The sequence below is a fragment of the Cebidichthys violaceus genome, unplaced genomic scaffold (assembly GCF_023349555.1).
Source record: "Cebidichthys violaceus isolate CVI_PGR_0920_01 unplaced genomic scaffold, fCebVio1.0.p SCAF_11, whole genome shotgun sequence".
Lineage (NCBI taxonomy): Eukaryota > Metazoa > Chordata > Actinopteri > Perciformes > Stichaeidae > Cebidichthys > Cebidichthys violaceus.
Window position 1 is genome coordinate 10171269 of NW_027176274.1, and position 22409 is coordinate 10193677.

The 22409-nt window shown below is 38.7% G+C and overlaps 2 protein-coding genes across 2 annotated transcripts; both read left to right on the forward strand.

Moving 5' to 3' along the window:
* The first annotated feature begins 1685 nt into the window (after positions 1-1685).
* col28a2a (collagen, type XXVIII, alpha 2a) lies at positions 1686-17160 on the forward strand. Its single transcript, XM_068704276.1, has 36 exons — positions 1686-1711; positions 1868-2014; positions 2255-2829; positions 3212-3232; positions 3342-3401; positions 4816-4869; positions 6431-6475; positions 6569-6595; positions 6683-6727; positions 6863-6907; positions 7220-7273; positions 8463-8531; positions 8650-8718; positions 8879-8947; positions 10486-10554; positions 11116-11184; positions 11300-11368; positions 11659-11727; positions 11831-11902; positions 12054-12122; positions 12211-12282; positions 12531-12599; positions 12763-12831; positions 13289-13357; positions 13451-13519; positions 13618-13686; positions 13887-13955; positions 14198-14266; positions 14342-14422; positions 14535-14570; positions 14656-14692; positions 15193-15750; positions 15879-16180; positions 16296-16551; positions 16867-17058; positions 17142-17160. The coding sequence occupies exons 2-36, from the start codon at positions 1879-1881 to the stop codon at positions 17147-17149; spliced, it is 3711 nt and encodes a 1236-aa protein (XP_068560377.1). The 5' UTR covers positions 1686-1711; positions 1868-1878; the 3' UTR covers positions 17150-17160.
* Positions 17161-18556: 1396 nt separating this feature from the next.
* On the forward strand, positions 18557-22254 carry bbs5 (Bardet-Biedl syndrome 5). Its single transcript, XM_068735044.1, has 12 exons — positions 18557-18717; positions 18843-18925; positions 19015-19080; positions 19268-19317; positions 19652-19779; positions 19870-20005; positions 20307-20402; positions 20984-21046; positions 21164-21298; positions 21535-21618; positions 21849-21872; positions 21978-22254. The coding sequence occupies exons 1-12, from the start codon at positions 18656-18658 to the stop codon at positions 22077-22079; spliced, it is 1029 nt and encodes a 342-aa protein (XP_068591145.1). The 5' UTR covers positions 18557-18655; the 3' UTR covers positions 22080-22254.
* The last annotated feature ends 155 nt before the right edge of the window (positions 22255-22409 follow it).

Genomic DNA, 22409 nt, shown 5'->3' on the forward strand with positions numbered 1-22409 from the left:
TCTTGCCTGGAGCTTTGCAACACAAAGCGTCTTCACCTCAAGCGCAGCATGCAGCCATGAATCCTCAGCCAGTCTGCATCTGATCGGCCCCATTTAAACCACACCACTGAAAGGTCAGCTCTATAACAAATGGTCAGATGGTCATCTTTGAGGGTCTGGAAGGTGAAATACCACCTAGCTAAGATATATTGCATGTCACTCGCCTACGGGTTGCAACTCCCTTTTCACAAAAGAATAATTCAAAGAAACACATCACAATAGCCAAAAAAAAGGTAAATAGTGCGTTAAAGTTAGTTGAGGTTTCTATTGATACTGTGATTGACTGTTACTTAATTAAAACAACAGGATTTAATTCACACATTGTTCTGCTCTGGTTGTTATTGCTTGGTGATTTTAGAATTAATTTAGAAAATCTCCCCTTTAACCCTTTTTCCTCAGGCAGGGCGGTTTTGGTAATTTAAAGTCCATGGCACAGACTAAAGTGGCCTTTGCCATTTGGGCCTTTAAACTTTAACCCCCCCCCAATACCTTTGGAATTTTTGCTTGCTTGCTTTTTTATATCACCTCTTAAAAAACGCTTTTAACCGCAACATATTGTTGCAATTTTGTCTAAGTGTTATTTTATTCTGCTGTAACCTTATGGTAGTTTATATCCCACATGTTTTCAAGTTTACTGACTTTTAACAGATTTAAAATAATTGAGATTTTAGAAAATATGGATGACTACCCTACACATCCCAATATGGTGAAAAATAACAATTGTTTTTACAACCAACACTTGAAATTATCAAAGCACTTGCAAATGACACAGTAGTACAATATGTAAACAATATTTTGGTGTTTAATTTTTACCTCTTTTGTTAAGATACCATTAATTTTTTTGCCAACAAGGAAGATCTCGGGTAGATTATAATAAATATAAATATGAAAAAAAATGTAATCATAACCTGTTAACTAAAAAGGTAATCTGGTTTGAATTGACAAACACTATTACTAAGCTTGTTTACAAGATATTTAAGGTGTTGCTGCCTTTTTTGGCCAGGTCGTCATTGTAAATGAGAACTGGTTCTCAATTGACATATCTGGTAAAGGTAAAGGTAAAATAAATAAATTAAATAAACTGCTTTCACCAATATTGTCCAAGGCTCACCTCACAAAACTCAGTCTCATAGATCCTTCCAGAATTTTTTCTATACTCTCACAACGAATACTGTGAGATAATACACAGAATTAAATCTATTTAAATGTATTGTTTAGATTTAAGGTAAGGTTAAACAGGTAAAAATGGTCCGTAACTTTTCAACAACAATGTAAATACACATTACCATAACTATAATTCTGTGATATAAAAGAATTCATAGACTAATACATCTACAGTTGATTGTACTTGCAGAGACTAAACATTTCAGCAAACACACACAATGTTGCTTCACTGCTGCAAACATATCTCAGCTCCCCTTCCCTGAGGGCAGAGCGGGAATCCTGGCAAAGCTCAGTGGGATCTGGGCTGTCGGTGCCTTCTTATAAAGGAGGAGTGAGTGTCTCAGGGTCTCTCACTCTCTGCTCTCCAGGATGACTGACACTGCTGCTGCTGTTCAATCAATGAGCTAAGTGGAGCTCACTGTGTGCTGCGGTCCAGCTGTTCCAGATACCTTCTTCCAGTCTGCAATAGGACGCTGAAATACTAGAATTTGCAGCATTTCCAAAAGAGGTTGGACTAAGAGTTGATATACCCCACATTTACAACAATTGAGTATTTTATAGTTTGACTTTCAACATTAATCAACTCTGATTTTTTTGCAGAAACTACTTTTAAGGACAGTGAAATTTATTGATTTTGATTTGTTGTTGCTACTTTTCTCCATAGTTGGGACAAGGATGTTCCTCTCCTCTACATTGGTGCTGCTGGTCACAGCACTGACCAGCGTCTGGGCCCAAGACCCTTACGAAGAGAGGAAAATTAGCAAGAAATCCAGGGCCAAACACCTGGCTGCAAATATTCATGACGGACAAGGTAAGACAATAAATGTAAAATAATTACAAAATATGTCATTCCAATCGATTGTCTTTTTGATGCAGGAAATTCAACATCATGTTGCTACAGTATTATGATCATATCTTACTTGGATTGTACTAATCTGCAGTTTTCACCTGAAGTTAAATCAAAATGTATATCACTTAATCAAAGCAATAACACCTAAAAAAACATGTATTGCTAATGACAAGTCCTTCATCCTGTTCTGTGTGCACACAGCCATCCTAGATGAGGACTGTAGCTTGGAGCTAACCTTCCTGTTGGACAGCTCTGAGAGCGCCAAGGACAATCATGAGCAGGAAAAGCAGTTCACTATGAACATGGTGGACAGACTCCAAGGGGTACAGCTGCAGACCGGCCGCAGCTTGAGTTTAAAGGTGGCTCTGCTGCAGTACAGCAGTCACGTTATCACAGAGCAAACCTTCAGAGACTGGAGGGGCACAGAAAACTTTAAGGCCCTCACCGCTCCCATCATCTACATCGGACACGGCACCTACACCACCTACGCCATCACCAACATGACCAAGATCTACCTGGAGGAATCCAGCCCCAGCAGCATCAAAGTAGCCCTGCTGCTTACAGATGGTATTTCCCACCCAAGGAACCCTGACCTTTTCTCTGCTGTTGCTGATGCCAAGAACCAGGGCATCAAATTCTTCACTTTGGGCATCACTCGAGCAGCCAACGATCCAGCCAATTTAGCCCAACTTCGTCTAATCGCCAGCTCCCCAGCTTCCCACTTCCTCCATAATTTACAGGACGAAGACATTGTTGAAAAAATTGTCACTGAGATTGTGAGTATAATACCTTTCTTTCAGCCGGCACCACTGAGAAGAAAAGTGATGTATTTGCTTTGACTAGGGATCTATTCAGAGTTGACACATAGACAGGCTTGTTCAGGTATTCGTACAGAGAAGGAATGATGAAAATGCTCTGGAGAAACAAAGGAAAGAATATCTTTGACAGCTCTGGATTTTAAGCTTTTTACCCAGCTTTAGAAAAATACTGTTTGACATCTGCATGAGCACATCCCCATAGGATTCCCAGAATGTATCACGTGACTAGCAATATTACTCTGTTACTGGCTATAACTTGAAGTTTTCTGGAACATTAATTGTCTTTCTTCTGTCAGGTTTCAAGTGTATTGCTTTAATTAAAATGTTGTTGTTTTTGCAGACTGGCATTGCTAATGAAGGAGTAAGTATTACTACAATTAGACAGCTCATAGGGAATCTTTGTGTAATTAGGCTATAGTGTGAATAATTACATTCATAACGGATTAGCAAATGTGTCTCTTTATCTGCAGTGCCCTCTGGCTCAAAGATGTGCTTGTGAGAAAGGAGAGAGGGGACCAAACGGGCCTGCGGTGAGTACTAAGCTTTAAACTTTTCAAAAAATATTCCACAAGCAAAGAGCAGTTTCCTTTGAAGTGTCACAAGTCAGAAGAAAGGATTCCTGAAATCTCGTGCAGAGAAATTTAACATGATCCTGATTGTTTAGGAAAGGTAATTGTGCAGTTTTGAACAATCAGGATAATTGCATGCTTATTTCTCCTCAATATAGCTTGTAGGCATTTGCAGTAGAGTAGAGTAGAGTAAGTAGATAGGTGGTCCTGCCCCACATTCTAAAAGCAAATCTCTGGCAACAGGCAAAGGAGATCACAGACTGTGGTCTGCTATTCCCACGGAAATATGTTTGCTGTGCCCTGTCTCAGCCAAATATTAAGATGTCCCCCATGGAAACAAGAGGCACCGCTTTTAAAACTCCACTCCCTATAAAACTGGACCTTTGGCCACCATAAATCTCCCATACTACCCATACTGCCACAGACAGAAACAGTGATAGAAGGACTGCAGTGCGGAACACCAGATATTACACATTATTTCTGTGTGACGCTAAGAAGATCATCCCCTCCGCTCTAGACACTCACTCACTCTAACAATGAGCGAAGGTAGTGTCAAGCTTTCCAGCAACCCGATGAGATAATCGTGATGCTGACAGACAGCTGCATGGCCATTAACCAGGTGCTTTCTCCTCAGAGAGATTCTTCAAATTCTTACACTCAGAAAAAGAGGCTCTCATAATTGCTCTCATTAGTTTAATGGGCACAAACTAGTGATTTCTGGTGGATAGCAATTGACACACGCTGTCCAGGTGCAGCTCAAGACAATGACCCTTGGCCTTGTGGACAAGACACCTCATGCCCACCTATCGCTTCAACTGTCATACATGCCCTCACATCCATGAGCACATGGACTTTAGTGATTATTTAAGATAACATAATATATATTTTATTGTTGCGCAGGGAAATTTATCTTGGCCTCCAAGCTGCTGCATCACACAACAAACTTGTCAACTTGCCAACAACGACTTTAAGGTTTCAGAATGCTGGGTCGTTCATTATCTTCTGTGCCCCCCTGAGCACAGACTGTTCATATAAAGACTGAAGAGAGGGATGTTCTTTTCCCCCGATGGTCTTCATGGCTGTTTGAGACATGCAAGCTTTGACTTTTGTGCTGACAGGTTACCATCCATACTTGTATGCCATATCGAATTACACTCTCTGAAATTCTTTGATAGAACAAAATCATGAGTTTACACCACACACCACAGAGTTCAAGCATCTAAAATAGATACATCCTCTGTTGTAGACTAGAACAAAGGTTTTCAACATGTACATGCCATGTGAGCAAACTCCCAAGAGGTGGACACCAAGAGGTGAGCGTAATATCCATGGAAGAAATTAATCAACTTAACCCTGACTTTGTTTCATTCTCTAGGGGAAAAAAGGTCGCTCTGGAGATGATGGCGCCCCAGGGCTTAAAGGGCTAAAGGTGTGTGCTTTTTGATGGACATGTGGACGACTAATGTCTTAGCTGGCAGGCCCCTTCAGGTGTTATATAATACTTCCTGAGTTCTCCACATTTAAATTCTATGTCAAAATTTTGGAAAAAGTTGTCATTCTTCCTGAACTGGGTCAGCCAATGTCTGTTCAGTTCTTCGTAAAAAAAAAAAGAATGTTCATAATAGTAATAAACACATTTTGAAATCTGGTAAATTATTATATATTATTATCATTTAGCGTTATATATTAATAATTTGTAACATATATGTATATTTTTTGTATAGTTGAATATTTAGATTTTACTTTCAAAAACATGATCTGCTTCACTGCAAATAGAACTTTTCCAGATGTTCATGAGAATAAAAAAAACAAACATCATCTGTGTCATTACCAATTAATAAAAAAATGTAGTCCAAAAGGATAATGATCTGTTCAGTGAGTAAGTTTTGGGATGGAACGAAGAACCTAACTCTATAGAGTGCTCATGAGAAAATATAAGGTGATACATATAGATAATGTGGAAAGAACTTAACTAATAATATAATCTGCGATTGCCTTTTACTTACCCAGCACAGTTTCTGGTGACACTAGTAACTTTTCTTTTTACTCGTCACTCATCTCCGGTGGAGTACCCCAAGGTTAAATCTTAGGGCTTCTTTTATTCTCTCTATGTGCTCACACTGGGCTCTGTTATTAGAAAAAAACATATCACTGTCACTCTAAAAATATGTCGTTGTGCCTCCCCTTAAAAACTGGTAATGTCCATAGTTGGTCGACCCTTCTTTTAGAGATTGATAAACATAATCTGCTATGGTTCTGATTTCTTGTGATTTAGTGATTTAGTGATAGTGATTTAACAAACACTTTTGGGCCCTGTTAAGTGTACATACTGCACGAATATCAGATATGTATATTTACATGCTTTTATTTCTTTGCATCTTGGCTGTTGTACACAATTTATGTGGAAGTTTTTGTCAGTCAGCCTTGGCAGCCTGTGTTAGCCTTCTTTCACCGGCTACCAATCAAATGTAGGATTGTTTTTAAGATGTTTTCATTTGTTTTTTAAATACTGCATATTGTGGAACCCATTTCTGAGCACCTTCGCTACTATTCCACCTCCATACCTCCAATCTAACAGTGATCGAGCATTTACCATAATTGCATCGAGAGTATTTAATAGTTTACCATCACACCCCTTCTTTTGGCATTTTTTGAGTCTTTAAGGATATGATTATTGAATTATGAATGATCATAAAAAGCTAATGTATTCAACATCAGCTCATTATTGATCTGAAATCCATTTATGTTTAGGGTTTATAGGGCTTATATACATTTGTATAAAATGTGTTAAGTTTTCAGTCTATTAATGTTGATGTTACAGTTGGTGAAAGATGTTTCATTTTTCCATGTCTTTAATTTTTGTTTCTCTACTTAATCTATGTACACCTACAAAATCAGACTGTTTATTCCGTGTTAAGGTATTTTACTTTACAGTGGCTGTGACTCGTATTCACTGATATAATGAGTCTGTGTACTTTCTGTCACATCAGGGTGAAGCAGGACTAAGTGGTCTACCCGGACGTGAGGGTGCTGAGGTAAATGTCACTATTTATGACCAAAATTAAGAAAATATTCATTACTTTCTGAGAAGTTTGTTAACACAAATCATTTCATTCATTTTTTTAAAGGGAAAACCAGGTTACAAAGGAGAGATGGTATGTGATTTAGATTGATGACAATGATAACCTTTTATTTTGTTGGAGACTATGCAAGCCGATGCAATACTTGTAATTACTACACAGGGTGAGAGGGGTGAGTGCGGCACTCCAGGAATCAAAGGAGAGAAGGTACAACCGCACTGTTGACACTACACATACTGAACATTATATATCATACTGTATGTCCAGTTTGATAATTCACACTTGCTGTACATACTGTGTATGATCTTATGGCCTTTCTCTTCCCTGTGTGGTGTGCTTCAGGGTCCTGAGGGTCCAATTGGAACAAGAGGACTTAGAGGTCTGCAGGTCAGTAATATTTCAGTAGTACAATATGCAATTCATGTGTTTATAAAGACTGTCTTTAATAGTTAACACATTACATTGATTGGACAAAAAGACAAAAGAGAGAACAGATGTTTTTACTTTAGACATCTGTACTCAAGTGATAGTATGACATTCTGCGTATTATTAGAAGTACTCATTGGAGTCATTGGAAACACACACACACACACACACACACACACACACACACACACACACACACACACACACACACATATTCTAATGTTTCTGGATATATCTTAATACATGTCTATATTGTATGATGTTTCTGCCCAGGGGTTACCGGGACCACAGGGAGACATTGGACCTGAGGGCCTTCATGGAAAGCAGGTCAGCCCCTTTTTGAACAACTTTTACTTGCCTCATCGTGTACATCTGCTGTGACCTTTACATTTCCTTTTATGATTAGTTCAAACTAGAGGTCGGAGCTTTACCGCCCTGGTCTTTACTGTGCAGCACAGAGGCCTGTTTGTCTAGTAATAAACCCCTGTGTGAATACTTGGCAATCTGCCAAATCTTCCCCATCATTACTGTTATTTACCAGAACAGGGATGAGCTCTCAGCAAAATATTTCACTCCAGGTTCTTCAGTGTTCTCCTTGTATCCTGTTTCTAAATACAGACTAGGAAGTGCCTACAGCATTGTTAACATTACCAACAAGACCTGCAGTTAATAACATACAAGGAAAGTCAATGTTTGCTCGGTGGCTCGCCATGTGAAGACATGTGGGAAGCATCTGCAAAGATTACCAGGACTCTTGGTGGTCCCTATGTTGCATACTTTGTGTATGTGTATGTTTCTCAAAAGACTCCACACAATATGTGAAGTTCTTAGTGTGCCTCTCACTCCACAGTCCTCACAATCAAATTAGTATGACATGAATAACATGAATGATTACTCATACAAATCATTCAGATTAAATTGAAATGTAGTAAAATGGTACATAGGAACTATTATATTCTGTTAAAACAAGATCAAATAATTACATTACAGCTCTTTATGTCAGGCTCTATGTTTTTGTTTTCACTTTCATTTAGATAAAGTTGTCTAAAGACCAAGCAAGATTTGTTATCGATCCAAACTTTGATGTAGTAAAGAGCCTCCAGCAGTTCTTTGTTAATTTGAGACACTGTCGTTTGGGGTTTTGTTGAACTTTGAGACATTACTGGAGCTTAAATTTAGCTTCTATTTGTCCTGACCTGCAAGAAGAGATCAAATATCTTGCCCACTACACAGAAGTTTACAGCAGCATGTTACCTGCATGTATGTATGTGTGTATACAATCAAAAAAGTTTTGAGTTAGGTAGTGCTTTTCAGGAGTGCAACATAGTGTTCAAATAAACAATAAATGAACACCATCAAAGGTTTAAATACAGAGGCAAAAAAGATTCTAAAAAAACAAAAGCAATGTCAAATGATATACTAAACTAATGGTTTAGGACTAATTTCCTTTTGCTATATTGTTGCATGATGTAAGCTCCAATCCACACTGATGTTAAGTGTTATTTTGTCATCACAGGGTGAACGTGGCCCACCTGGCTCTTCAGGAATTCAGGGGGAAACTGGTGTTGGACTTCCTGGACCAAAAGTAAATGATGCTATGGATTATCCTCAGAATATTTTTCTTGTACTTTGTTGTTGTTTATTTGATATCTGCTATTGTTTAAGTTTATTTTATTAAATTATGTTACTTTATAAATCTGCAGGGTGACATGGGATTCCAGGGCCGAGTAGGTCCTCCCGGTCCCCATGGAGTGGGTGAACACGGCCTTCCTGTAAGTTCAGAAGAAACAGTCTGTACTATTCAATGTTTTTGTGTCTGTGATCATATTTATTTCAGTCGCAAATGGGATCTGTTGAGAAAGCAAAGCACAAAGGTACTTTGACCAGAGCACTGTTTGGGTGACACATTGTGCACTCTGGCTTTGTTTACAGGGACCTCAAGGACCACAAGGTGTTCAAGGGGAAAAAGGACCCCATGGTGAGGGGTTTCCTGGACCAAAGGTATGATTTTGAGTCTATCATCAGAGAACTCATCAACAAGAACATTGTCGAGGTGAAAACGTAAACATACCACAATGCTCTGCTAACTTTCTCTATAGGGTAGAACATAAAGAGACAGAGAATATTCTTCAAAGAAATAATAAAATAATACAAATATATTAAAAGTCTGAACACCTTAAAATCATATGTGTTACAGGGTAATTATATAACGAGTCATTTGTTGATGAAGTAATGCCTAAATGCCTAGAAAAATATTGCTGAATGTTAAATTGTTGCAAAGAATGTATTAACAGTGCATGAGCCTTTGCTCATGGCCCTGAGAGCTCAACACACTGCAGATGAATTAAGAAAACACATGCAAACAGATACAACAGACGCAAATGAAGAAAAATCTTCCCCAAATTTGACAAAAATACGCATTTAAAAAAAAACTCTGCAAAAAGCTCACAACGCAATGGAGAATGTTTCCAGGGGACACAGCTGGAACATGCTTGTTGCCATGGTTTTATGGTTTGTGATGCTGTTGGAGTTGGCATCTGTCAGTGGGTTGGAAAATGACCTGTGTGTTTTGTTTTGTTTTTTGTTTTATATTCAAATTGTGATGTCATAATTCAGATATTATTGGAGATATCTGTTGTTAACCTAGCATTAGCCTTGTGTTTATTATTATATTATCTGAATCATTAAATCACAATAAAATAAGCCCAAAAAACACTCATAAGCCATATACCATGGCAACAACAGCAACAACAACCAGCGTGTCCCAGCCGTGTGCATTACTTGTTACTGTCCCATAGAAACAGTTTCCGCTGTGTTGAGAGCTCCATGCAACGTGTTTCTCTATTAGCAGTCCTTTTTTTAAATGTGTTGTCAAATTTATGTTTTCTAAATGCTGTGCATGTGCCGTCAAATCTGTGATGTTTCTTCATTTGCTTGTGTTGTGTACGTTTGTATTTTCTTAATGTGCAGTTAACTTTGAGCTCTTAGAGCCACCTTATGAATATAATGTCAACCTGACGTCAATATCAAATAAGGGTATGTACACTATGTACACTTTTATTTGTTCTGGAGAAAGCTCTTGGAAAATGAACACTGGAAATGTCCTCAAGCAACTTCACATCTGTTATACCTGTGCCAGACTACCGAGTTGTTATAGATTTGACTCTTCTGCTGACTTTTACCTCTTGTAAAAAGGGGATCAGAGCGCTTCTGTGAGAGGTGACCAAACCCTCTCTTCTCCACACACACCTAAACACATAAAGTTGGCATTTCATTACACTTGTATGTTGCAAGATAAGCAACCACTTCACTTCATGATTCACTGGCTCTGGAAAAAGTCCATGCAGTCAAGAAGTACCATGAAGAAAAAACTCTTCTGTTCTTTGTGCGTACAATAACTTTGTATCAATCTCAAGTGGATAACAGGAGCCAACATGCTTTTTTTCCGCACACTTTGCTGACAACAATGCAGACCTAGCTGTGACCCAAAGGCATGGCAGCAATGTAACTGACAGAAATAACCTGGTTTTGTTCCACAGGGAGAACGGGGGCTCACTGGACCAAAGGGGCCAAGGGGACAGCAGGGTGCAGGAATCAAAGGAGAAAAGGTGGGTTATAAATATATCATCTAAAAAGAGAATATACTGCAAACACTCAAGTTAACACAACTCTTTGGGAGGGAGCACAAATGTCAAGATAGCATCTTGGAGCACTTGGACTGTATTTGGTGATTCTTGTGTTTCTTGGCCTGTTAGCACTACCAGTTGAACACTGGAATGGAATCTTTGTGATTTGTGCTGTACTTGAAAGGATCGTTTATGTCGTATTTATGTAATTTATGAATCATCTGAACTATTTTCCCCCAAAATAGATAGACTCTCAGCATATGTTTCTCTTGACAAAAGAACATGACGGGTGACAGTGCAGGTAAAAATTGTATTGAGGACCCAAAAGCATCCTGCAGAGGCAGTTTACTTTATATTTGTTCATAAACAAGGTAAGCAACAGGTTAGTCAATGAAGGTAAACAAGTCCAAAAAAACACGTGGCGATCATAGCAGGTAGACAAAGGAGGTGTTACTAATGACGGACTAGAGATTCATTATATATGTAATGCATGCACACATATGTTACTTTTGTATTAAACTGACTATAGTGTTTTACTTCCAGGGTGACTTGGGACTTCCAGGTTTTCCAGGGCCAACTGGACTGGTGGGAGCAGGCATACAGGGAGAGAAGGTCAGCAAAATATCATCATCTATATTTTCACAATGTCACACTGACATATCAGGACATAGATTAGTAGGACACTCTGCAAGGAAAATTTATAATTATAATCTGTATTACTGCTCAGGGAGTCGAGGGTCCAAGAGGTCCGCCAGGAGTCAGAGGACATCCAGGAGAAGGTTTACCTGGATCAAAGGTTTGTTAAAACAGCTGCTGTATGAACTACTGCTAATCAAATGTATATAAGGTTAAGTTTTTAAGTGGTTTCTAAAGTTATAATACTGCTGATGTCATTTTCAGGTAAAATATAATAAAGGTATAACATCCAGTTTGTTATTGTTTACAGGACATACAGTTTATATATCGTACACTATCAAAGATAAGATGTGTAGCCAAACAATGAACTGGACAAACAACATACAAAACAAGTGCAAAACTCGGATGTGTTCCATTTTTCTTATAATTGTCATGCTCTTTCTATTCTAGGGAGACCAAGGTTTACCGGGAGAGCAGGGAGCCACAGGAGAGAGAGGCATTGGTGAGCCTGGTCCAAAGGTAAACACAGGTCACTTTATTTATGGCCTATATAGGTGGTCTATGTTGAGTGCTAATGTACTGAATCCATTGAATATCAAATAATACCATTCTACTGTTACAGGGAGAGCTTGGAGCATCTGGTTTGGGTGGCCTGCCTGGTCTTCCAGGAGAGGATGGAGCTCCAGGGCAGAAGGTAAAGTAAAAGTACATTATGCCAACTCTGTGGAAAACTTCCCCTACCTTCCTTTCCTTTGTCCGTGAGTTTTCAATAAAAACTGATTATTTCCAAAAAAAATTGTCACAGCTGAGTGCTGCTTCTGCCCCATCTATCTTCCCTCTCTTAGGGGGAGGCTGGTTTACCTGGTTTAAGAGGTCTTGAGGGAGCACAAGGAATTGGCACTCAAGGGGAGAAGGTATGATTTAGACATATATCTGTGTGTTTGTCAGAATTTATTTAACAACAAATGTTAATCAGGTAATGTGTGCTGTAATCCCTCCCAGGGTGACCAGGGTTCGAGGGGGATCCGTGGGTTACATGGGCCTCCTGGGATCTCAGGACCCTCTGGACCAAAGGTAAGAGTTAATGGAACAAGTAGGCCTATTTTATTGTGATGCGATATCTTCTGTGATGAACTAGTATAGGCAGCCTCTCTCCATATATTCTATGATGAATACCTTGCTGTAGGGGATTTATGCCACAATCAACCCAACCTTTGAGTAGAGCCAAAACAAAAGTTCTCTGCAGGTTGTTGGCAGCACACGTATTGTTGCATAAAAATATGAATTGGATCTTTAGTCTCTTGCCAAATCTCACCTTTCAGGGTGAACGTGGGATATCAGGCCAGCAGGGCATGCCGGGACAGCCAGGACGGTCCATATCAGGTCCAAAGGTAAATAAATAAAAACTCTCCATCAAACTGTCTCTTTACACAGATCTTGGCACCGAGGTAGACAGGTAGCAGGCAGCCAGAAGAGCTGCCAGATAGACTCTAATGTGATGTAATGTTTCAAAATTGTTGCCACAAATCAACACTGTGACTTTATTGTCTCCAGGGTGATGTAGGCTCTGCTGGTCCCCCAGGTCCTGTTGGAGAAACAGGCCATGGATTACCTGGTCCAAAGGTACTGCAAACACTGACATCTTTTAGAGCATTTATTTGGTGTGAATACTGGAAGCACCTATGGTCTTCTTAATCTTAATTATTAGCCCGAGTTTCTTGTCATTCAACTCCTTCCACATTTTTCAACATGGAAACTGCATTCAAACACCAAAACATTCAGCTCAATTACTACATTGTTACTATTACTTTTATCATGAAAGAGGAGCTTTAATATTCTCTGAAAACAATATCTTAGACCTGCTCTCATTCCCACCATTTACACTCTTCAGACCTCATTTTGGGTCAAAATGTAGGAACATGTATGCTCAGTCATACTATGTCACGTTGGAAGCAAACAGACTTACACATTTGGCCATCTATTTCACAATTTTGCTTTTCATATACATTTATAACGATGTTGCCTTTATTGTTCTAACCAGCCTAATGTTGGTCTTCATCACTCCATTTTGTTTAAACAGGGTGATCGCGGCCATTCGGGTTTGACAGGTTCAGTTGGTCCAAAAGGCGAAGGCATCCCCGGCCCTGTGGTTCGTATCATCAACATTCTGCACAAAAATTCTTCGACTAGTTAATGTTGTTCAAGCCGAAACGGTCTGAACTCATTTCTGTACTTATTTTAGGGTCCTCCAGGCATGCCAGGATTACCAGGTGAGCAGGGTCCAGAAGGAGTAGGAATTCCTGGTCCCAAGGTTTGTGTCTACATGTTTTTAGGTTTGTTGTGTTTTTGCATGTGTGTGTATGGGTTGGTATACTAATGGTGCATTTGATAATGTCACGTCTGTTTCAGGGGGATGTTGGCTTTAGGGGATTGACAGGTTTGCCCGGCCCACCTGGAGAAGGCTTACAAGGACCACCTGTAAGAAAATGTGCTCACAAACTTAATCAAATTATAATCAATATTCAAATCTGAATCCAGCTAATAACTACACATATTAAACATTTGACATTATATGAGGTTAGAAGTTGCCCTATGCTTATTTACTCTATGCAAGGTTGCAGGTTGTTGTTTTTTTTCATGAACAAGTTGCCTGATTACATTTAAACATTTGTTTTAAGGGTACTTTTGGAAGGACAGGATCTGTTGGTCCAGCTGGACCTTCAGGAGAAGGTATTCAAGGCCCTAAGGTAACTGTTACCACTGTTATACATAAGCACTGTTTTTCAAGCACTTATAAAGCTCTTTATTATCAAGATTAATTCATATTTGCCCACAGCAAGTAAGTGAAGCAATGTGATGTATTTGGTGCTGACATGTTACGGATCTGCCTAACAATCTAGCTGCAGGACAAAACACAACAATAATTTACGATCTACCGAGAGTGTAGAAAGCTTCCGCATGATTCAATAAATCTAAAATCTAATTTCAGGGTGAGCCAGGATCTCAAGGTATGACTGGGCCTAGAGGGCCTCAGGGAGATGGATTTCCTGGAGCTAAGGTAAGAGATTTACTCATAACATTGTATTGATATATGATGGTCTCTGTCTGATCTATTACAATTGCCTTGTTGCAGGGTGATCGTGGATCACAGGGTGAAAGAGGAATGAAAGGTATAAAAGGTGACTTGGGTGATCATGGAGTCCCTGGTGAAGCAGTAAGAAAACATTATCTTATTCCTCACTTCCTGAAATAAATAATCAAACTGACAATGTGAAGTCGCAATGAAGCTAACTGTAATATTGTTTTACACTTTTCTCCAATCCCAGGGAAGGTCAGGAGCAAAAGGAGACCAAGGCCTCACAGTAAGTTCATCAATTCAACTAATGTTTGAACGTTCAATAAATTAGAGTGATTTTGTACAAATACAAATTTTCTTACATTTTTCAGAGAGAGGACATTATTAGGCTGATCAAAGAAATCTGTGGTAAGACTTGAAGTCAGTTTATTGGTTTAACCGTTAATAAGTAGGTGGTATCTAAAATGAACACGTGTGGAAATGTAAAATGTGCAAAGAGATTTGATATATCTATTAGCAGAGGTACTATGAACTGACAAGTGACATGAATGTAGAGCCAAATTATGAAAAAGTAGCAAATGAGTTAAACTGTCAAATGTTATTGTTTTGGTTCAGATTCTGATGGAATAATTAATTAAAAAAAATAGCAGTAATAATCGCTGGGCACTAGGTAAAAACTGTCCACACATATTCTAACTTTATAAAAATTATATTGCTAAAATGTTAGCAAATATTTGCCCACTTACACATCGAGCAGACTTGGAGCAACATTAGCATTCATTTGGATTCATGTTTATGACAACCTGATGAATAAAAGTCTAATATTCACTCTCTTTTGGCTCCGTATTGATCTCCACCAACTCCAGAGAAAAATATCTTGAGCTGCTAATGTGTTTCATATTTCTCAGGATGTGGCATCAAGTGCAAAGAACGGCCAATGGAACTTGTGTTCGTCATTGACAGTTCAGAGAGTGTCGGCCCAGAGAACTTTGAAATCATCAAGGACTTTGTCACCAGGTTGGTCGACCGCACCACAGTTGGACGCAACGCCACCAGAATTGGATTGGTCCTCTACAGTCTGGATGTCCATTTGGAGTTCAACTTGGTTCGCTACATGAGCAAACAAGACGTTAAGCAGGCAATCAGAAAAATGGCATACATGGGTGAGGGCACCTACACTGGTACCGCCATCAGAAAGGCGACTCAAGAGGCTTTCTTCAGCGCTCGGCCTGGAGTCAGGAAAGTAGCCATCGTCATCACCGATGGTCAAACTGACAAACGAGAGCCTGTCAAACTTGACATAGCTGTGAGGGAAGCTCACGCTGCAAACATCGAGATGTACGCCCTGGGGATTGTCAATTCTTCTGATCCTACGCAGACTGAGTTCCTGCAAGAACTCAACCTCATTGCCTCAGACCCCGACAGCGAACACATGTACCTTATTGATGACTTCAATACTCTACCAGGTGATATTCACAGTCAAATGTTGTAAATAGCATGCCTTCAGTAGTGTGTTCATTAAAATGTATAGCTATAAATGCTTTCAGCTGAGAGGTTGTAAGTGCCTAACTGATTTCTAAATTTCTTTTTTCAGCACTGGAGTCTAAACTCGTAAGCCAATTCTGTGAAGATGAAAATGGCGCCCTCATTTACAATCGCATTACAAATGGACACTGGAACAGCAACAATGGCCATGAGCATGGTGTTAACGGAAACAATGGAAATGGAGTGAGAACCAATGGATATAATGGCTATGGCAATAATGGTTATGGATATGGGAACACCGAAAATGGTCCCAATTACCAAGAGGAAATTCAAAATCAGAGACGCACCAACACCCGAGGGCGTGGAGACACTTTCACACTGCCCATCAGTGCTGATCCTCTTCCTATTCAGGTCTGAAAATTAATTTAGCATTGTCTTAATTAAAGTATACTTTTGTTATTTTCTTTATTGATGGTGCAGAATTAATCCCAACAGTGACACATTTTATGTTGTCGTCTTACTCCAGGTGGTGGAAGATGATGAAGGTGAAGATTTAGACTTAAGAGCCCAAGCGCGGGTTGGTAATACTGTAGCTAGTGTACCTGTAGTTAACAAAACAAAATCTTTATCGCCTGTGAGAGAAAGTTCTGTCTCCAATGAGGCCGTCTTATCTACCTCTACATCTTTATCCTCATCTGCAACATCTGTGTCAACACTGGGCTCAGTTTCATCTTTAAACTCTAATCGGTTGCAGCCAGTGGTGAGCCCAGTCCGGTCTGAAGGTAAGTACTGCACTCCTGCTCAACAGGCCCTTTTCACAGAGGACCTTTTGACGTTTCCCAGTCGGAAAAGCACAGGTAGCTGAATTGTATTTAGCTGCTTTGGTTTCAGGGTCCTGGTGTTGTGCATGCTGACTCATTGTCACGCCTCACTAACTTCAATAGAACAGAGCCATCATTAATGTTATTAGTAACACCTGTGCTTTTCCTGCTATACGTCATATACGTCAAAATATCTGCTGTGAAAAAGGCTTATTCTCATTGAGTGCATTAACATTCTTTGAAAAACATGCATCTCACACAGCATTTCTTTTTCAGAGCCCCGTGTTCTTGATCCTCGCTGTGACCTTAACTTGGACCAAGGCACCTGCCGAAACTACAGCATCCACTGGTACTATGACAAGCAGGCCAATGCCTGTGCACAGTTTTGGTATGGAGGCTGCGGTGGAAATGACAACCGTTACGAAACAGAGGATGAATGCAAGAAGTCTTGCGTTCTATTTAGAACAGGTAACTTTTGCAGATTTTTAACAGCAAATGTGCACATTATCTATTTGTTCATATTGTCTGAATGTTGTACTGTCTTGTCCCAGCAGGATAAAAGGAGTTGAGGCCATCAGAAAGTGGACTTTAATACTCTACAATTGCTGTTTTTTTAATGTGATGCATTATGTCTCTTGGTTTCAGAAAATAATTTTATGCACTTTTTGAAAACCTTTGTCCTCACACAAATGCATTTTTGATAAAATAGCAAAACAGTGCTACAAAGTTATGACGAACTGAATCAAATCCTGAAAAACTGTTGACATGTTGCTGTTTCAACCAAATGAATGAGATTAACTTCTAGAAAACAGACTTTATTACCTCAGTGAAACCAGAAGAAATCCTTTATTCAGGGTTTGCCTGTCTTGGGTTTCAAATAACAAATTCAGAAATTTTATTCCAATTTAAAATGAACCTGTAGATCATTTTATACCTCTATGAATCACATGCTTTACATACCTTTTGTTGAAATTATTTACTAATATGCTGAGAATTTCTGTGTGCATTGTGTTTATTGTTATTACAATTGTGTTTGTCTTGGCTATGACTGGCAGCTGTAATAGAGGGCGAATTCTCTCTGGGCTCTGCTTTTAGAGGTCTACTACAATCGCCATCTTATGATGAAGATTGAGGCTTTCTGCAATCCATCCATTAAAGGTTCTGTCTATTTGGGCAGTGTGTGTATATCTGAATACATGTTTTATATGTTTTTTTAATAATAAAATGTAAAATTATGTTGGTTTGCCCGTTTTTATTGTGTTTATTTAGGAAAATAAACATTTTTATTTTTATTATTAATCCATTACAATCATCGTCATCTGATATCTATGAATTGAATGAGGAAAATATAACTTTAAAATGAATTCATTTTCTTTTTAATTCCCTCTCGCACATGAATTGTGCTTTACAAGTTAAGTATGTCTTATCCTTATCTTTCTCTGTCCATATGTTACTACCTTAATTGGTAGGTCTTTCTAGCATGCCTGACTTTATTGGAGCATTAGATTTAATAGTTTCCACTCCACAGTCTAATGGCCCTTTCACAAAGCAAAGGCCATTTTCAACGTATTAAAGGTAACAAACATGTCTCTATTATTTAAACATTGTTGCTCCTCCAGGGACTATGAAACAGAAATGTCAGCTGGTGTTTTTTTTCCCAGCTGACATTCTGACATGTCACAGTCGGGAAAACACAGGTGTACAAAATAATTATGAGAACAGAATTTTATTTAGCAGCTTTTGTGTATGATGGCTAACTGTCACATGTCATGGCTTGAATAGCACAGGGCCATTGTTAATGCTAGTAACACCCTTGCTTTTCCTACTATGACGAGTCAATGTTATACAAAGAAGTAATAATAAATCTATAAACAACATGTTGCCACAACGTGTGAGATCGGGAACTGGTCCACAATATTGTCCTCTTTGCTTGCCGTCTGTTGCCACGGTGATTATGACGCTAGAGAGGCTTCGGATTAGCATAGTGTGTAGTTAGCTAGCGAACCAACGCTAGTTAGCTAGTAAACGTTAATAAACTAAGCCGAGGGGGTCGTTACCTGCAGTCATGGCGTCTGTTTTAGATGCTCTGTGGGAGGACAGAGACGTTAGATTCGACATAACAGCACAGTAAGTTACTTCACTCAAATAGTTTGGAATTATTTCACCATCGTGCAAACTAGCTAGCTAGTTAGCTCAAATACGCTAATTGGTAACTTCAGATACAGTAATCTGTCATTGCATCTCGTACATAGGCAGATGAAAACCCGTCCAGGAGAAGCACTAATTGACTGTCTGGACTCCATTGAAGACACGAAAGGAAACAACGGAGATCGAGGTAGTGAGGAATATTGGAGTTTAAAACTATCTGTGCAGCCTTGTGTGTGCTGCTCACCTAATTTGTGATAACGTCCGATATATTTACAGGACGACTGTTGGTAACAAACCTGAGAATCATTTGGCATTCTTTGGCTCTGCCAAGAGTCAATCTGTGTGAGTACACCTTTAGAATTAAATTTTATGTATTTATTTATGGTTTGACTCTGTTTCCACCAGTTGAATATGTCTGCCCTCTTTTGAAAGTGCATTAGATTAAATTATGTGGGTCATACGTGTTAAAATGAATGAGCACCACAAGTAATATTGAATGCTTTACTAAATGCAAATCTTTTTTTGCCAGCTGTGGGTTACAACTCCATCATTAACATCACAACAAGGACAGCTAACTCAGTAAGTAAACCTTTTGTTTATATGGCTATTAATTGTTTTAATATTATCTTATTAGTTCAAGTCCAATCGTTTTACATTTCCTTTTACACATCACATATACTTTTTATATTATAGGCACCGAACAAATGTTCGATTGCCTCAAACTCTGTGTCTGTGTGTGTGTTGAGTATTTTTATTTATCAATTTTAAAGTGGAAAAATGTTTCAATCCTATCTACGCGAGGACAAAGCCAATAACGGCAACATTGTTTCAACATGCGATTGAAGTATGCAAAGTTAATATTAAAACTTAACAAAAAAGCATGCTACGTAATTAATTGAATGCTATTTTCTAGAAATTGAGAGGCCAAACTGAGGCGCTCTACATCTTGACAAAGTCCAACAACACAAGATTTGAGTTCATCTTCACCAATGTGGTTCCAGGAAGTCCACGGCTCTTTACTTCTGTTATTGCTGTCCACAGGTAAAACAATGCTGATGGGTAAAATTCTCTGATTACATTCTACGTAAGATGTATGTCACACTAAATACTTTTGTTTTTGTTTTCTTACAGGGCCTATGAGACATCCAAAATGTACAGGGACCTGAAATTGCGAGCCGCTCTCATTCAAAATAAGCAGCTGAGACTCTTGCCCCGGGAGCAAGTGTATGATAAAATTAATGGAGTTTGGAATTTATCCAGTGATCAGGTACGGGGTGCTTCAATCATGTCTGTCAAAATGTTTTTCATCAATTTTGCTTTTTCTAGTTTACGTAAGAGTTTTTTTGAGTACACACATATTACTCAGACTAACACTAAACTAGCTCTACAACGTTAAAATGTTATTTCATAACCCAAATGTATTAAGTTGAAATACTTTCTATTGTCATTTTAAACACGTCGTTAAGATTCTCAAACTAATACTGGAAGCGTACTCTTTACATTTGATGTGATAACTGGAGATAATTTGTTTACAATATGTGTAACTGAGTTCATTTTCTTTCTTTTAGGGTAACCTTGGAACCTTCTTTATCACCAATGTTCGGATCGTGTGGCATGCTAATATGAACGAGAGCTTCAATGTCAGCATTCCTTACCTTCAGATCGTAAGTAGTAAACTAAATAATATTACTATCTAGTCCTCACTTTTCACCTGACTTGTCATGTAAATGGCCAAATGAGCAGTTCTGCTTTGCAAATACAGTATATTTGTGGGTTTGATCAGTTCTAATAAACTTGATTTTCCTTTTTTTGTTGCTAATTCAGGGATCAAAATGTTTTGAAACTCAGATACTGTAATGTAAATAATAGTATTGGTAACTTGGGCTTGTCCCCAAAGCCCTGTTTACATAATATCCTAACAAACATACACACTATCTAGTATGTGCTCATGAGCACCTCAGTAACAGAACCGTGTTTGGCTGTTAAATTGCAGAATGCACTTTCAATACAGTGCACCAAAAAGTACAATAATAAAGACACAATTATAGTATGAGCTACCTTTTTTTTTATCACCTCTTTTTGTATCAACAGAACAGTAGTTCCACTTCGGCCATAGGCAGACACATCTGTACCCTTGCACATGATCTGCATCGAATGGTCTTGTTTCTGTTGTAAAATCATGTGTTGTTTCTCTTTCAGTTGGATTGTGTTTCTATTTTCATTTCTTGTATCTTTTCCCCTCAAGTGGTCTATCAGGATAAGAGACTCAAAGTTTGGCTTGGCTTTGGTGATAGAGAGTTCACGCCAGGTAAAATGTTTTTTCATCTGCGGTTTGAGTCAGTCACCTGAACTGATCACAATATAACGATTTAATACTTGTAATAATATAAGTGTGAGTAATAAACAAGTATACTTTGGTTCCTAGAGTGGTGGCTATGTGCTCGGCTTTAAGATTGACCCTGTGGATAAGCTTCAAGACGCACTTAAGGAAATCAACTCATTGCATAAGGTGTACTCTGCCAACCCCATCTTTGGAGTGGACTATGAAATGGAGGAAAAGGTAAGCATCCGAGCATAACATTAGAATCAATGTCCCCGAACACCTCAACAGTATAACATTAAAGCTCAGTAAGCAGTTAAAGCTAGAAATATACCAACTGTAAAAGAATGTCTGTGTTTGAATTACTGTGTAGATTTGTTCTATCTACAGTCCCATAAATTGTTTTGCATACTCTTTTGTCACCAGTTCAGCTGATGGTGTTGTCATAGTGCTGTTTGTCCTAACAATGATTTCAGCCCCAGCCATTGGAAGAGCTGACAGTAGAAGAGCCTCTCGATGACGTGGAAATTGAGCCCGACGAGCAGACTGACGCGTTCACTGTGAGTTACGCTCATCGCCCCTCTGGGAGTCAAAGGTTTAGTTTTCAGACCCTCAGAATAGCTGCCAGCTAATGCCCTTCAGCTTCATGAACAAACATGAATTTATGTTGCCTAGTGCTCATGTGTGTGCGGAGCAGTGCTCATCAGACAACAATTACCTCTTATCACAGACAATATGTCCCCGTTTCTTTTTATCAAATGTGTGAATTGTGTGTGTTGCTTGCCCACAGGCTTACTTTGCTGATGGAAATAAGGTAAAGTCTCACAATTAGTTTAATCACTTATCAGCTATAATTGTAAAATGTGTTGTATAGTATGTTGTGTTTAACTCTTTTTATTTGTTTACTGATGTTCCAAAGCAACAAGACCGTGAGCCAGTTTTCTCTGAGGAGCTGGGCCTCGCCGTTGAGAAGCTGAAGGATGGCTTCACACTTCAAGGACTGTGGGAAGTCATGGGCTGAAATAATGTGAAAAATATTTATTGTTAGGTTAAAAGTTGTACAGTTTATGCATTGATATTTGTTTCATTAAAAAAAATGTGTTACATGTAGGGTATATTTTATATAACAGTTTCTTGTAATGGCTAGAATGTGAAAAACAATGCAGTCTTAAAGTTAATAAATGCATTTAAATAGATATTGAAGAGTCTTTTTTACCATATGCAGTAGGTGTATACTGTATCTCACACACAGTTCACTTGTATGTGGAAAGAACTCAATGATCTTGGGCTAAATGCATAACTGGACAAGGTGCTAAAGTATTTTAAAAATCTGAAAAGAGGACTAACCGTC

Excerpts from the sequence above, each read along its gene's own strand:
- bbs5 (XM_068735044.1), top strand. The coding sequence starts at position 18,656 with ATGGCGTCTGTTTTAGATGCTCTGTGGGAGGACAGAGACGTTAGATTC. Across the intron at positions 19,780-19,869 it reads TCTGTTATTGCTGTCCACAG|GGCCTATGAGACATCCAAAA; the intron begins GTAAAACAATGC and ends GTTTTCTTACAG. Across the intron at positions 21,619-21,848 it reads AGCAGACTGACGCGTTCACT|GCTTACTTTGCTGATGGAAA; the intron begins GTGAGTTACGCT and ends GCTTGCCCACAG.
- col28a2a (XM_068704276.1), top strand. The coding sequence starts at position 1,879 with ATGTTCCTCTCCTCTACATTGGTGCTGCTGGTCACAGCACTGACCAGC. Across the intron at positions 2,015-2,254 it reads AAATATTCATGACGGACAAG|CCATCCTAGATGAGGACTGT; the intron begins GTAAGACAATAA and ends GTGTGCACACAG. Across the intron at positions 13,687-13,886 it reads AAGGCTTACAAGGACCACCT|GGTACTTTTGGAAGGACAGG; the intron begins GTAAGAAAATGT and ends ATTTGTTTTAAG.